Source organism: Eretmochelys imbricata, chromosome 12 (assembly GCF_965152235.1).
Source record: "Eretmochelys imbricata isolate rEreImb1 chromosome 12, rEreImb1.hap1, whole genome shotgun sequence".
Lineage (NCBI taxonomy): Eukaryota > Metazoa > Chordata > Testudines > Cheloniidae > Eretmochelys > Eretmochelys imbricata.
Genome location: NC_135583.1, coordinates 7822478 through 7837041, shown reverse-complemented (window position 1 = coordinate 7837041; position 14564 = coordinate 7822478). Strand labels below are relative to the sequence as shown.

The following is a 14564-nucleotide window of genomic DNA, read 5'->3' as shown; positions in this document are numbered from 1 at the left end:
GGGAGGGGCTGGGGGAAAGGGGAAGGAGCTGATCCATGGGGGTGCTGAGCACCCACTATTTTTTTCGCATGGGTGCCCCAGCCCTGGAGCACCCATGGAGATGGTGCTTATGGATTTGAGATTATGCCTTTCATGGGATCAAAGCGGTCTATCTCTCCCCTTTGCAGCCTACCGGTTCCAAACTGCTTGATTTCTTGTGTTCCATTCTCTCTTATCATGCACAAAGTTGCCTCAGTTTCAGGTGAGGCCCCAGTAGACACTGCAATGTTCATAAACGGCTGGCTGTTGTCTGGCCTTGTTCCAGTTGCCATGCAAAAAGCATTTGTCATTCCTTCAGTCACCATTTTTATAATCCCAGTTTCATCTGCAGCCATGCACTTTGTGGTAGCTGCTTTGTGGCTGACGGCTCTATGCCACACATCTGTTTTGTCATCCGTATACCATGAAAGGTCTGGCAGTCTGGTAGACTGCTCCCTGACTATCAGCTAGGGCATGATATATTGCTGGCTTCTCCTCCTCCTCCAGAGGTCTGGCTTCTGCTATATTTACACATCTACAATTACTCCATCCAGCATAATTCACATGACCACACTGGAAGTCAAGTGGAGTCATCTCTACAAATGTCTCAAGCTCCATGGACTTGTTATCATCTCTTTTTGCTATGTCATCCATCAGGAGTTGGGAGAAATCAGTGACAGTTTTCCCAGAACAGAAATGTATATGAACAGGAGTTTCCTTGTGTAACGAAAGCATCCAGGAGTTGGCAGAGTGACTGGGAATTTCCACACTCGGTAGAGGATTTTAGGGATGTCTGAGGCTGATTTGGGTAGCTTGGAATTTAGGATTTCTGTGCCAGCGACATTATGTTGCCAGTTTTCCAGTTTCAGCTTAACAGAGTGTGTTTGGGGTCCATTCCTCAGTAGCAAAGATCTGGGCAAAGCTTTGGCTAATACTGTAGCAAAGCGAGGAAGGGTGAATTACACAGAAAAAATGTTTAATGTATGGAAGCTTTCCATTAGTAAACAGAACTGGCCACATGATGGCACCATTAGCCAGAGCAGCAAAGAGGATCTGCTGTCCAGCCTTATGAAACAGGAATCTGTTTTTACAGCGTCAGTCTCTAGTTTCATTTTCCCAAGGAGTAGAATGGTGTCTGCTCATTTATTGAGATCAGCAGCAGCGTAGGGACTATTCCATGTATGAAATGTAATTTTAATTCATGGGATACATTGTGCGTGTGTGTGTGTGTATGTATGTCTGCCCGTCCATACCCCCGTCCCAACAGGGACTATATGCTGGGATCAGAGAGGGGGCTTAGCAGAATGTGGGCTGCATGGAGAGCGTGTCCTGGTGAGTGGAGATTTCTGGCACTGAAAAGGGTAGTTTTGTGGGGAGTGCTGAGCTTCCAGTCCCACAGGGGTTTTCCCATAATCCCTCCACGAATCTACATGGAAAACCCCTCATCTAGGGAGGCAGTCCTCTTCTGACTAGGGGCCTTCCCAATTCACTGGCCATCTGGAGAAGGGCAAAAGGTGCTGCATACAAAGGGCTGCCTGAGGTCTCAGTGAAGTCAATGGAAATATGTCAATTTATGCCAGCTGAGATTCTGGCCCAATATGAAGTAATCAGTGAGTGTAGTTCTTTTTGGTTTTGGTTGCTCTGGGGGGCTCTGATGCTGCTTTGAGTTGGTGTGTCTTGGTCTGTGGGGAGCTTGCTTCTGATGATGAACTCAGAGAGCTTGGGTGCTTGTTTGAAGGCCAGCAGTGGGGTCAGGAAAGATTTCTTTCAGGATGGGGTCCCCATCGAGTATGGGTCATAGTTGTTTGATGATACCCCAAATGGGTTCCAGTGTGGGATGGTAGGTGACTGTGACAGGTTCGGTCACAAATACCCCTTGGTACTGTCACCTGACATGCTGAAATTACCTCTGAGCCCATTTTCCCTGCCAGCTTGGGACTGAGCCCATTTTCCCTGCCTTGTTGAGCCAGACATGCTAGCCACCTACAAACACAGACCCAGGTCTGGTCCACGCCCCCAAAGCTGCAGACTTAACTGAAAACAGCTCAGCAAGTATCTATCTCCAGCACCCAGACACCCAGCTCCCAATGGGAGCCAAACCCCAAATAAATCCGTTTGACTCATAAATTGTCTGCCCTCTATAACACTGATAGAGAGATATGCACAGCTGTTTGCCCCCCCCCCCCGAGTATTAATCACTTACTCTGGGTTCATTAATAAACAAAAGTGATTTTATTCAATATAAAAAGTAGGATTTAAGTGGTTTCAAGTAATAGACAGAACAAAGTAAGTCATGAAGCAAAATAAAACAAAACGTGCAAGTCTAAGCATAATACTGTACATTAAGAAACTGATTACTAGTAATATCACCCGCAGAGATGTTCCAATAAGTTTCTTTCACAGACTAGACTCCTTCCTAGTCTGGGCCCAATCCTTTCACCTGGTACAGCCCTTGTTAGTTCCAGCTGACATCTTAGGTGTTAAACAGGAGCTTTCTCATGACTGGCCCCCTTTGTCCTGTTCCACCTCCTTTTATCTCTTTGACACAAGGCGGGAATCCTTTGTTTCTCTGGGTCCCCACCCCTCCTTCTGAATGGAAAAGCACCAGGTTTAAGATAGATTCCAGTATCAGGTGACATGGTCACATGTCACTGTAAGACCTCCTTCTTCATTACCCACTGGCTGGGCTACATTACACGGGAAGGCTTGCGAGTAAACAGAGCCATTTACAACCAATTGTCCTTGCAAGTAAACAGAGCCATCAGGATTCTAAACCACCATTAATGGCTCACACTTTGCATAATTACAATAGGACCTCAGAGTTATACTTCATATTTCTAGTTTCAGATACATGAATGATACATTCATACAAATAGGATATATTCAGTAGATTATAAGCTTTGTAATGATACCTTACAAGAGACCTTTTGCACAAAGCATATTCCAGTTACATCATATTCACCCCTATAAACATATTTCCATAAAACATATGGAGTGCAACGTCACAGTGACAACTCGGGCTGTGCGGTCAGAGTGGGGTTTATTTCTGTATTGAAGCAAGTTCTCTTGGGGTGTTTGGGTAGCCCATTCCATGATGGGATCTACTTCTCTGGTAGAGCATCCTTGTTTGGTGAAGGTGATTTTGAGTGTGTTAAGGTGTGTATCCAGGACTTTCTCCTCAGAGCATATTCCGTGGTATCTGTTTGCCTGGCTGTAGATAACAATTTTCTTGGTGTGGTTGGGGTGGTTACTGGATCTATGAAGGTAGGACCAGCCTGGGAGTTTAAATTTGTAATTTTGCAAACCACTGAAAACCATGGACTGAACAAAGACACTGGATTTATGGTTTATTACAACAATCTATAACCCACTAACCCCCTGTTTTATCCTGTGACTGCAGAGGTATTAACTGGCCACTCTACCTTGATTGGTCCGTTACCATACGTGCTAACTACTCACGCCAAACAATCTGTTCCACCTTTAGCTGTGACACTCAAAGTACCTTTCCCAGACCTGAGGAAGAGCTCTGGGTGGCTCGAAAGCCTGTCTCTCTCACCAGCAGGAATCGCTCCAAGAAAAGATATTACCTCACCCAATTGTTTCTCTAAGGATTTGAAGGGTCATAGAGATGAAAGCCTTGTTTACACTGGGGATTTGCCTCGATTCCAGCCACTGGTGTAGCTGCAAAGATGCAAACTTGTAGCTCTGGAAAACTGTGATTTGCATGGGTGCAGCTTACCTCTGCTTGGAACCGGGAGTAGCTGCACTGTTGGGATCGGCCACTTTGCTTGTCTGCTCTAAGGGTTTGCATTAGAGCAGCTGCAGCAGTTGCTGGCCACCGACAGCTGGAGCATGTCCTCAGCATAGACAAGGAATTGAGCTTCTCCCCTTCAGCTGTGAGGTGGCCTCTTTGATGGACATTGGCTGGGAAGCATGTGGGGGAATCTTGCGCTGCTGCTGCCCGCGGTGTCCTCATTTTGTGGGAAAACAGAGGATCTCAGTATTTAGCACTGTCTATCTGGCACCTTTCACCAGCTCAAGATTAATTATAATTCATTAAAGGCAGTAACTCTGCACAGAAACTACAATTACACTGCACATCTGTGATGTTTTTCAGGCATTTATGGCTAAATGAAATAATTTCCTTTTGAAAAAAAGGATCCCACTTTTAGAAAACCTTTTAGAAGAGGCCTTGCACAATACTTAGAGGAGAGACTGATCTCAGCTGTAGCTCATTTCCTGCCTCTTTCTCAGATTGAGGCGTTGCAACTGTGCTGAATTAAAGAAGACAGTTCTGTTTCTGTGGGATCCTTCGCAGAATTTCTTCCCTCCTTTTCCCTCGAAAAGTCAATTGGTTTAAATCAAATAGAAATGGGGGGTAGGGGGGAGTTTGCCGAATGATGAGCTCGTGCACTGTTGTTCCACATTTCTAAAATTCATCTCTAGAAGCAGCTGCAGAAAAGTGCTGAGATGAGTGCTTGCTGATTTTGCAATAAAGGGGCCTCTGATTTTCAGGGTAATTTAGTAGTTTAAGTACAAATACACAAAACGGAACATGTACAAACAAGCAAGTATCCTAAGAAGCAAATGACATGAACTTGTTTCGATATTTTTGTAGAAGGGACATGTGCTATCTTGCTAATTTGATACACCTGGAGTACAATTCAGCATTCATCTCTTATGAAATCAAATCCAACAGGAGATTATTTTCCTGGTGGAAGATATTGGACCCATCGAACCCTCCCCATCCCCTGATCTCTGACCGCTTTGTGTGTGGCAGACCCATCACGCCTAGCTCCTGAGTTCAAGTCAAGAATTCCCAGATAAAACGCTCGCTGCTCCCAGATGCTGATGCCCTGGTCATTCTAACACCGACACAAGTGGTTTCCAAAGGAACTTCTGCCTATTAAAACATACTTCAGGGCCAGGGCTCGACATGTCGGCTTGGATTCAAACAAGAATCATGCTATTTCAGAAACAAGCTAACGTTTGTCACAGGCTTCTAGAAACGGAACATACTCTAAGTTGTATGTAGCAGAGTCTCGTAACGAATGCACTCTGGTGCTTTAGGCTGACTTTGGGGACATTACAAGAAAAGGCTACGTACCTCTCCTAGCTTTGTAAATTATTATTTATATTGCAGTAGCACCCAGAGGTGCCACTCAAAGATCAAGGCCCCGTTTTGCAAAGTGCGTTACACACATATAACAAACGAAGGCTCCCGTGTGTCCCTGGCAGGCCAGGTGCCAGCTCTTGCTCAGGCTGCAGGCATTAGTTAGGAACTGACAAACTCATAGCTGGCAATCAGACCAGTTCACTTATGTGGTGGTGTTGCTCAAAACAGGTATTAGTCTTATAAGAATGTATTTAGGGTTTAGAGTCTCTGAAATGCTGGCATGTTGCTGCTTGGATTAATCTCACCTGTACTGTCTGTATTCCATGCTATAAGGCAATATGTAAGGTTTGCTTTATAACTTTGAAAATGTTTGCTCTGAACTTGTGAACTCAGATGGGAAGAGTGTTTCCCCCTGCCCATCCAGAAGGACTATCAAAATCAGATTGGCCATCAAGGAATATCGCACTACAAAGGATTGGTTATAGGCCCTGTTGCACCTTGGAAATGCTACCTGCAAGGAAGTTGTCCTTGGGACTGGGAGGCTGAAAGAAGGAAATAAAAGACACAGGAAAATTTTCCATCTCTTTGCTGTTTGAACTCTCCCAGGGCCAGAGACACCAAACTGAAGCCAGCGATCTCCAGTGGTTACCTTCTGGATCTGCCCTGAACGACACTTTGAATTGACAGATCGCTACAACTCTGTCTCTCTTAGGATTCAGACTGAAATTCATGTGTGTGTGTACATGTCTGCTTGCTTTAACCTGTAAATAATTCTCAAGTCTTTTTCCTAGTTTATTACAGCATTGGCTACAGGCATTGTCTTTGCTGTGAGATCTAAGGTACACATTGATCTGGGGTAAGTGACTGGTCTCTTGGGACTGGAAACAACCTGAATATTGTGCAGCTTTTGTTGTGTGTCACCATTTATTACTCAGTCCAGCTTGCCTGGGTGGTAGGACAGACTGGACAGTCTTAGGGTATGTCTAAACAGCAATGGAAGCCCGGGATCAAGCCTAACCCCCTCCCCCCCTTGCGTCCACACACCAATTGTGCTAACCTAAGGATTGGATCTAGGGTCCCAGGACCCTGCAGGGCTGGCGGGTCTGAGCCCATGTTAAGCTGGGTCCTGGGGTCCAAGCCCTATTGCTTTTCTGTGTGCACATGGCCCCGGCTTGACTCTGGTCCCGGAAGTCCTCTGGATGCGTCCCAGAGATCCTGGCGACAGAGGAGCAGCACTGAAGGCAGTGGCTGGAGGTGCCATTACGGCGTGGCTGAGCGCACTCCCTATTCCTGTTCCTCTGGTGGGGCTGGCAGCTCCTGCTCCAGCTCTTCCTTGCTGCTGCGTGGAGCTGGCCCAGAGCAGGGAGCATAGCTGACAGGTGGGAGGAGGCGGGATCCCACTGCACCCCAAGCCCTGGGGATGCACGTCACTGCTCCACAGCCGGCAGCAGCCAGTCAAGGGTGTGTGTGTTCATATGAGGGTCTTGACACAAAAGGCCTTGAGAAATTATGCAAAAATAGGGGAACATCCCATAAAAAAGAGAGCCTTCAATCAAGAGCCGAGAGCTTTGCTCACAGACTTTGCCCCAGGAGCAGGCTGCAAAACAGCTGATTGCGGTGAGCGGGAGGCACAGGGAGGGAGAGGGAGGTGCTGATCTGTGGGGCCCACTGGCGGGCAGGAGATGATGGGGAGGTGTGTCGGGGGGGGAGCTGACGGGGGGCTGCCGGTGGGTGCGCCGGCTCCGGAGCACCCGCGGAGTCGGCACCTATGGTACTGAAAAGGTTTAAGATTACCCCTGAGTCCCGTCAGCTGAAGTACAGAAATCTTAAAATGTTTGACAGCGTCACTCATGTCAAATATGTGCATGACGTGTAATGTTATGGAAAAAATGGATAAGGGGGCAGGTGCTGAAGGTAACGATGAAAACCTGTTCCATCTGTTGGCACACGCACAGTTGTTGTGGACAGTCACTGATGAGGGAAAAGTGGCCATCCGTGACCAAAAGCCTTCCCCAGTTTCGGAGGCAGCAGACACTGCTGATGAGTCAAGGGCTCATGGGGGCACAAACCCCAGGGGAAGGGAAATCCTCTTGTTCCCCAGGTTAAGAAGAAGGAGGGTCTAGGAATAAACCTAATCCCAACTTTCTTAAACAACCTTAAGGGAGCCTGGATTTTAAAACCCCTTGCCCTAAGGGGAGGCAGGCAGCCTGCCCTCACTGTCGGGCTCCTGGCCATATCAAACCAAATTGCCCCAAACTTAAGGTCGCCCCACAATCTGCACCCACAGCCTCCCCCCCATGAGTCCCAAGGCTACCACTGTGATCCCAGAGGAAATTGTAAAGGAGGAGAATGGCCTCATAAACTATATTAGGACTGAGTCTTGGGAAGGTAGTGAAGAATTTAAGAGTGCTGGAGTGAATAGCACTGAATGTTCAGGCTGGAGTGATGTGGCATCGCAAGTCACTTTGGTTAAGGAAAGTTTGGTAGGGGAAAAGGACAGACTTCCTGGCGAAAGTTGAAATATTCCAGCTTTGGATGAATTTTCTGTGATTGTGCCCCTGGCTAACGTTCGCCCTGAGTGGGCAGATTTTAAGGGGCTGTTAATCGTAGGCATCAGAAATTTGCTGCCCGCTGATGTTTTAATCGGTAATAACATTTCAGCCAGGTCTAAGCAGCCTAATATCATAACGCAACCAGAGAGAGTATGGCTCTGATTCTCCTGCTTTGGCTGCGGACAGCAGGGAAAGCGGCAAAGGGGGGAGAGGAGCGGGAGGGCGATGGCTTCAACCCTATGTCTGTTGAGAGTGGTAGCTTGGCTTCTGAGGAGGAATTTGAGGATTTTTGTGCAGTGCCAGAGTCTGCTCTAACCCTAGGTGAGGCTCAAAAGGAGTTTGTGATTGCAGCAAGATAGACCTAGTGTCTAGGGGGACTATCTGGGACTCCGTTATAAGACTACTGTAGTACTTTGGTACTGTGCGGTCATGGTCGTGGTCATGACTCACTCCAGACAAAGGGGAAACAAGGTTGGGTTCTAAGAATGACCAGATTCAGCTTTCTGCAGAAATTCAGTCAGAGTTCTCCAAACTCGGGGGAAAGGGTGAATTGCACATCTTCACGGGCAGGTTTAAATTCCGCAGCTCTGTCCAAGGCTGTCAGTTCATCCCAGCCATCCAGGGAAACAGTCCAGGGCCAGAGCTCTCCAGCCGAGGAGAAACCTCCCAGAATCATGAACAGCCTGACCACAGCTCTTCTGGTGATTTTCCTTCTAGGGCTTTCCCTTCAGCGCACCCATGCAGGTCAGTGGACATTGCCAGGCCTTTTCAGCAAAGAGCTGTGGGGAGTGCGGGGAGGTGCTGTTGGGGTCATGGTGAGAGAGGGCCTCATCATACTTCCAGGGCCAGATTCGATAGCCCATTCTGTGTGCTTTGTGATGCAAAGAGACTGGAAAATGGCCAGATCTCCCCAGTAGGTGTTGTAATGGCCTACAGGGCTCTTTATGCCACCCTTCCTGCAGCCCCCAGGGTAGGGACGAAGGAGGAGCGTGTTCAGCATCATGGGTAGCAAAGCATGTTGGGTAAACACCTTCTACCAGGGAAGTTGAATTTGGCACTCCCTCACCAGCTGTTTTGGGGCTCCTTCTGTCTAGGAAGATGCTATGTAGTTGCAAGTCATCATTATTGTCTTTGAACGGAATTCGTAGTACGGGCTCTTTTCCGTCTACACCAAGGTGGGGACACTAGAGAGATGTAACGTGTGTGAAATTGTTTCTCATTTGGTTTCCTTTCGCCCAAAAGCTCCACGAGGTATCCCGGAAGACACAACCTGCTGCGCAAGCGTCACGAAGGGACCTATTCGTTTTGTTAACCTGAGGAGTTTCTACAGGACCTCTCCGGGGTGTAGGAGACCTGCTGTGGTGTAAGTAGCCTTCAGTCAGTCAGGCCTTGCTTTATGGTGAACAGAGGATAGAATAGGTGTGTGTCAGGGACATGCAGCTTGTGCAAGTGTAAGGGGGAAGGATCACATACTGTGGTCACTTAGCCAGGAAACTGCCCTCTTCACTAAGTAATGAGGAGCCTGATTCCGATCTCACGCTGGTTTTGCAGCTGTATGACTCCAATGGAGTTGCTCCTCATTTACACTAATTAATTTCAGCAGAGTCGTTCCGACTTGACACTGGTGTGACTGAGAGGCGAATCAGGCCCCAAGTGTAAATCAAATAATTATTTTATTAATTGTACTGTAAAAAGGCAAATGTATGGAACATATTTCAAGGGCCGGTATTGATTAATTCTTACCCTGCAGAGGAAAAGAGGGATCTGATTGGCTGATGACCATTCTGCCCATGTGGCTAAGCAGTGGAACTGCTCAGGTCAAGACTCACTAGTTACCCGAATGAAACGGGACTTTATGGGAATGACATGACTTTCCAGGCAGTGCCGCGCTGGGTGCCTCATGCTTTGTGCTACACACTGAGCCCTGGAGGCATCTGCTATAACCACACCTTGCCTTATCTTCCCTTCCTCTACCGTAAAGACACTGTTTAAGTAGCAGCGCACTAATTACAGCTACATGAAAGCTTTACATAAAGCAGAGCAGGGAATTCAAGCCAGGCTGACTCCCTAATCGCCCCCTCCCCCCCATCCTCCTTGTCTATTTTTAAGGCACCGTCCCAGTACATAGGGCTGTGCAATAGGGGGTGTGACAAAGACGCCAGAGGCTCTTCAGAGGTGTTAAAGGCACAGCGGCTACACTCCTGACCCAACCAGCGCAGGGTAAACGAAAAGGGCGCACGCTCATTAGAGCTGGGCCCAATTCAGCAGCAGCAGCCTTGTCAAAAGTAGCCATAGATTCTTCTTTATTCTGGCTTCCTGATAAGGGGGACATTTCAGATCAGACGGAAGGGCTTGAGGAGTAAAACCGAGGTGCGGACCCCTTGTGGTCATTGGAGATCTCGTGGCACTTTGGCAAGATAAGGGTGTTAACCACTGGACCCCAGACAGACTTCAATCTGAGTTACTCTGTTCAGCCTGCCTAAACCAACTGGGTAATTTCACTCAGCCACAAAGGACCCGATTCTCCTTTCACATACACATGACTCCATGGACGTCAACGGAGTTACTCTCGATTGACACCCGTGTCTGTGAGAGGAGACTCAGCCCCTAAGACCATGCTTTTCTTCCTTTCCTGAACTGCTGTGTGCTGAACTCAGCTGTTGCAATTCAGTGGTGGGAGCGTATGTGTATGGGGTGAAGCGTGTTGGGATAGGAGGTGCTGCATGAGCTAGAGACTGTTATAACTACGAAGTTGTCAAAGCATTGCCTACTGGTTTGGGATGAAGAAACACTGCACTAGCTGTGGGCAGGTCCCTTAACCTTTCCCTGCCTCAGTTTACCCATCTGTAACTACAGTACTTCACAGGGGTAGCATGAATCTGCTTTGAGATCCTCAGGTAAAAGGAGCCATAGAAATGCAAAGTATTTTAATGTTACCGCCTGGCAGCCAGGGAAATTCTCCTCCTTCTGTCCTCTGCAGACGCTAGCCAGCTGACAGCTCGTGAGTGCACCAGGTACATGAGGCAAAAGACCTCTCCCGGGCTGCCTTATAACAGTATGCCACGAGCAGCACAAATACGACAGCAGAGGCTGGCAGCGAAGCAGTAAAACCGATTTATTCAGGCCCTGGTTTCCTTTCTGGGGTATTCATTGTATTTCTTGGGAGTCACACCCCTGACGTCTGCACAACCCTTTGTAAAGTTGACTCCAGGGTAGGACACTGCCCGATCTCGCTCACCAGTTAATAACCGAGCTCCCTAATGTTTCCCCATTGCAGGTTTGTGACTCTCCACAACAGGGAAGTCTGTGCTGATCCAGAGGCCAAGTGGGTACAAACTGCAATCCAGCGCCTGAGGAAAAAGAAGTAACTTCGCACAGCTGCCCCTGTACTCCCAGGGGCCCGCTGGCCCCGCTCTATTTATGTAAAATACCCGTGACTGTTATATATATTAAATCTTTAGTTTTTTGGAACCAGTTGTGTCGTGTGTCATTGTGGCCCTCTGCGTACAGAGAGTGCTGACCAATCGTTTTAAGCCCCGGGTTTGTCCTCACTGATGGATTGTTACAATTGGGTGGGTCATGTGGCCTCAGGGGTCTGTAAGACATTGAGAGGAACTGTTCCGCTGCCCCTCAGTGCTGGGGCCACAGCCCTGGGGACACGGGGCCCAAGGGTCCGGTTTTGGGGGCCCCCTTCTCCTCACGCTCCTCCTGTGGCTGGGGTCCAGCTGGGACACGTGCCCCGCGGCCAACTGCCACCTGTCACCCCATCGCCGGCCCTCAGGCCTTGGAGGTGTCTGTATCCCCGTCTCCCAGTGCTGGGAATGGGGCTGCGCCCCCATCCCCCTCACTGCATCCTTTCTGCCCCATCCCCCTCACTGCATCCCTCCCCACCCCAACTCCCCCACCCCATTCCCCTCACTGCATCCCTCCCCGTCCCAACCCCACACCCCACCCCCTCACTGCATTCCTCCCCGTCCCATCCCTCTCACTGCATTCCTCCCCGTTCCAACCCCCTGCACCCCATCCCTCCCCGTCCCATCCCTCCCACACCCCCATCCCCCTCACTGCATCCCCCCGTGCCCACATCCCCCTCACTGCATTCCTTCCCGTCCCAATCCCCCTGCACCTCATCACTGCATCTCTCCCCGCCCCAACCCCCCCCACCACACCTCCATCCCCCTCACTGCATTCCTCCCCATCCCAACCCCCCTGCACCTGCATCCCCGTCATTGCCTCCCTCCCCGTCCCGTCCCCCTCACTGGATCCCTCCCCATCCCAACTCCCCCGCATCACCATTCCCGCATCCCTCCCCGTCCCAATCCCCTCACACCCTCATCCCCCTCACTGCATCCCTTCCCGTCCCATCCTGTCCTGCCTCCCACACCTACCCTTGCCCTGCCCCTGCCCACCTCTGCCCCGAGGCCCCACCCTCGCTCACTCCATCGCCCCTGCCTCCGTTAGGACCACACATTATCACAGCTGTAGTGGGTCCATTAAAGGCCCACTCCTGAAGGCCAAAAACAAATCCATAGAACACAACCTCAGAAATGCACACCTGTCCAGATACCTATATCAATAAATCTGTAGTAACTGACTCCCACACCTACATGCAGATACACACGGGTGTTCATGTGTACACATCTAGCTTACACTAACACATAGACTTCCACATTATTTATTATTGCAATTGTTGAGGAGTGCCTAGAGACCCCAACTAAGATCAGGGCTCCAGGGTAGTGGGCACTGGACATACACATAAAAAGCGAGAGTCTGCAACAAAGAGTTTATAACGTAGCTAGACAAAGGCGGGGAGAAATGTATGATACTTTGACTCTGACTGCGATTACTAGGCAACTAGTTCAATTTTCTGGTATTAGAAAGTTGGCAACCCTACAGGTACAGCATGCCTGGCAACAAGCCAAGCTCCAGCATGGCCGATCTGGAAGGCCTATCGCTAGGGGGCAGAAAGGTTTGTTTAGTCCTCTTGCATCAGTAGATCCATGGCTTTTCCGCTGAGGCTGCCAGTCGGGAGGATAACTGGTTCCAGCTGTGCAGTGACATGGACACTGCTTCACATGATCTGGATCTGGTCTTCCTGGCTCTTAGAACGCTGGATCTGAACGCTGCCGAATGCTGGTGCCTGAAATCAGGCGCCAAGCCAAATTTACCCATAATTCATGGTGTTTGGCAGGGGTGTTCAGCTGAGACTGAGCGTAGGAATAAAGCAGCAAACTCACATCTGAACCCTGGGTTCAGATCCAGGGGTTTGGTTAAGACCCAGCTTCTCGCTTGAATAGAGCACGTCTCATTGCTGAATGGGTCATAGGGGGCCTCATAACACCCAGGTTCTAAGAGTCTAAATTAGGACAACAAGATAGACCCGAGGGGATGTACGCCACCAGGCTGTGCTGTAGGGAGAGCTGATAGAGTAGGCAGCTGGCAGATGGGGGTTTCACTGGAGCCCAGGGATACCTCCTGGCATGCATGGCCTGGTCTGTTGAGTTCCTGGTCACTGGGCTGGTACTAGGGCCCTCTGAGATGTTGATTTCTGTCTTCTTCTTTGGCTATCCCTCAATGCGAGGACGATGTCTGCCAAGGGGGTTCATTGGTGAGTTTTTAAGTGGCTGAAAAGCCCAATTCGTGCCCTGCAAATTTCCCCACAGAAGTGGCAGGTGTAATCTTGGAGGAGACATAGTTGTTGGCTGGAGTGTTGTGCCCTTTCTTTCCTCCTTTGTCGCTTCTCTGTCTCATGAGCACGTCTGTTCTCCTCAAAGTGAGCTGTGGCTTGGGGTATGGTGTGGCGCCACCGTGTTCTGTTCCGTGCCGAGTCCTCCCCGTGTGTTGGGTTCATGCCTTCCTTTTTAAGATGTACTTTCAGTATGGCTTTGAAACGCTTCCGCTGCCCTCCGCGAGCCCTTCTTCCCTGACTTAACTCAGAGAAGAGCACGTGCTTCAGGAGGTGAGTGTTGGGCACATGTACCCAGTGGCCAGCCCAGCAGAGCTGGTATTTCATGATCTGCGCTTCTTTATACTGCTGATGTTGCGTCCAGCGAGAACGCTGATGTTAGTGCGTCGGTCTTCCCAGCTGATCCTGAGAATCCTCCTGAGGCAGCACTGCTGGATCCACGCCAGTCGCTTGAGATGTCGTCTGCAGGTTACCCAGGTCTCTCACCCATTGACAACTGCCTTGTAAACCAAGATCTTGGTGCCTGTTTGCAGATCCCGATCACTGAAGACTCGTTTAAGTAGTCTTCCAAAAGAGGTGTTGGCACAGCGGATCCTGTATTCAATTTCTGTGTCAATGCTGGCTGTTTGGGAGAAGTAGGTGCCAAGGTACAGAAAATGGTCCACATTTTCCAGGGGTTCTCCACTGATGGTGATTTGTAGAGTATGAAGAGTAGTTTGTGCAAGTGAGGGCTGATAGAGTACCTTGGTTTTCTCGATGTTGAGAGAGAGACCAGGCTGCGATAGGCATCTGCAAAAAGATTTAGGGTGCTTTGCAGGTTGACCTCTGTGTGTGCAAGAATGACCCAGTCATCTGCATATTGAAGGACGCAGTGATGCCAATTCTCATGATCTAATATTTTGTTTGGAGATGTCGAAGATTGAGGAGTTCGCCATGCATACGATATTCAATCCCAATTCTGTCAGGAAGGTGGTCACGGACGAGAATCAGGATTACGGCAAGGTAAATGGAGAAGAGTGTTGGAGCAATGACACAGCCCTGCTTGACACTGGTACGAATGATGAGTGGTTTGGTCTCTGAGCCGTTGCACAGAATGGTGTCAATCATCCCATCATGGAGCAGTCTGATGATGGAAATGAATATCTGGGGACAGTCAAACCTACACAGCACCTTTCATAGGGCATCACGATTG

At 49.2% G+C, this 14564-nt stretch overlaps 1 protein-coding gene across 7 annotated transcripts in view; it reads left to right on the top strand.

The window, feature by feature from the left end:
- The window catches only part of LOC144272767 (C-C motif chemokine 17-like), a 33572-nt gene extending 22415 nt beyond the window's left edge, over window positions 1-11157 (top strand). For 6 of the 7 annotated variants that reach the window (XR_013347671.1, XR_013347674.1, XR_013347670.1 and 3 more), the window contains 2 exons: window positions 8272-9049; window positions 10964-11157. Coding sequence is in view for 1 of the 7 variants with exons in the window: in XM_077831077.1 (XP_077687203.1) it covers window positions 8272-8430; window positions 8929-9049; window positions 10964-11054 (371 nt within the window). In the remaining 6 variants the exon portion in view is untranslated. The remainder of the gene's footprint in view (window positions 1-8271; window positions 9050-10963) is intronic. The other variant, XM_077831077.1, reaches the window with a different exon arrangement.
- The last annotated feature ends 3407 nt before the right edge of the window (window positions 11158-14564 follow it).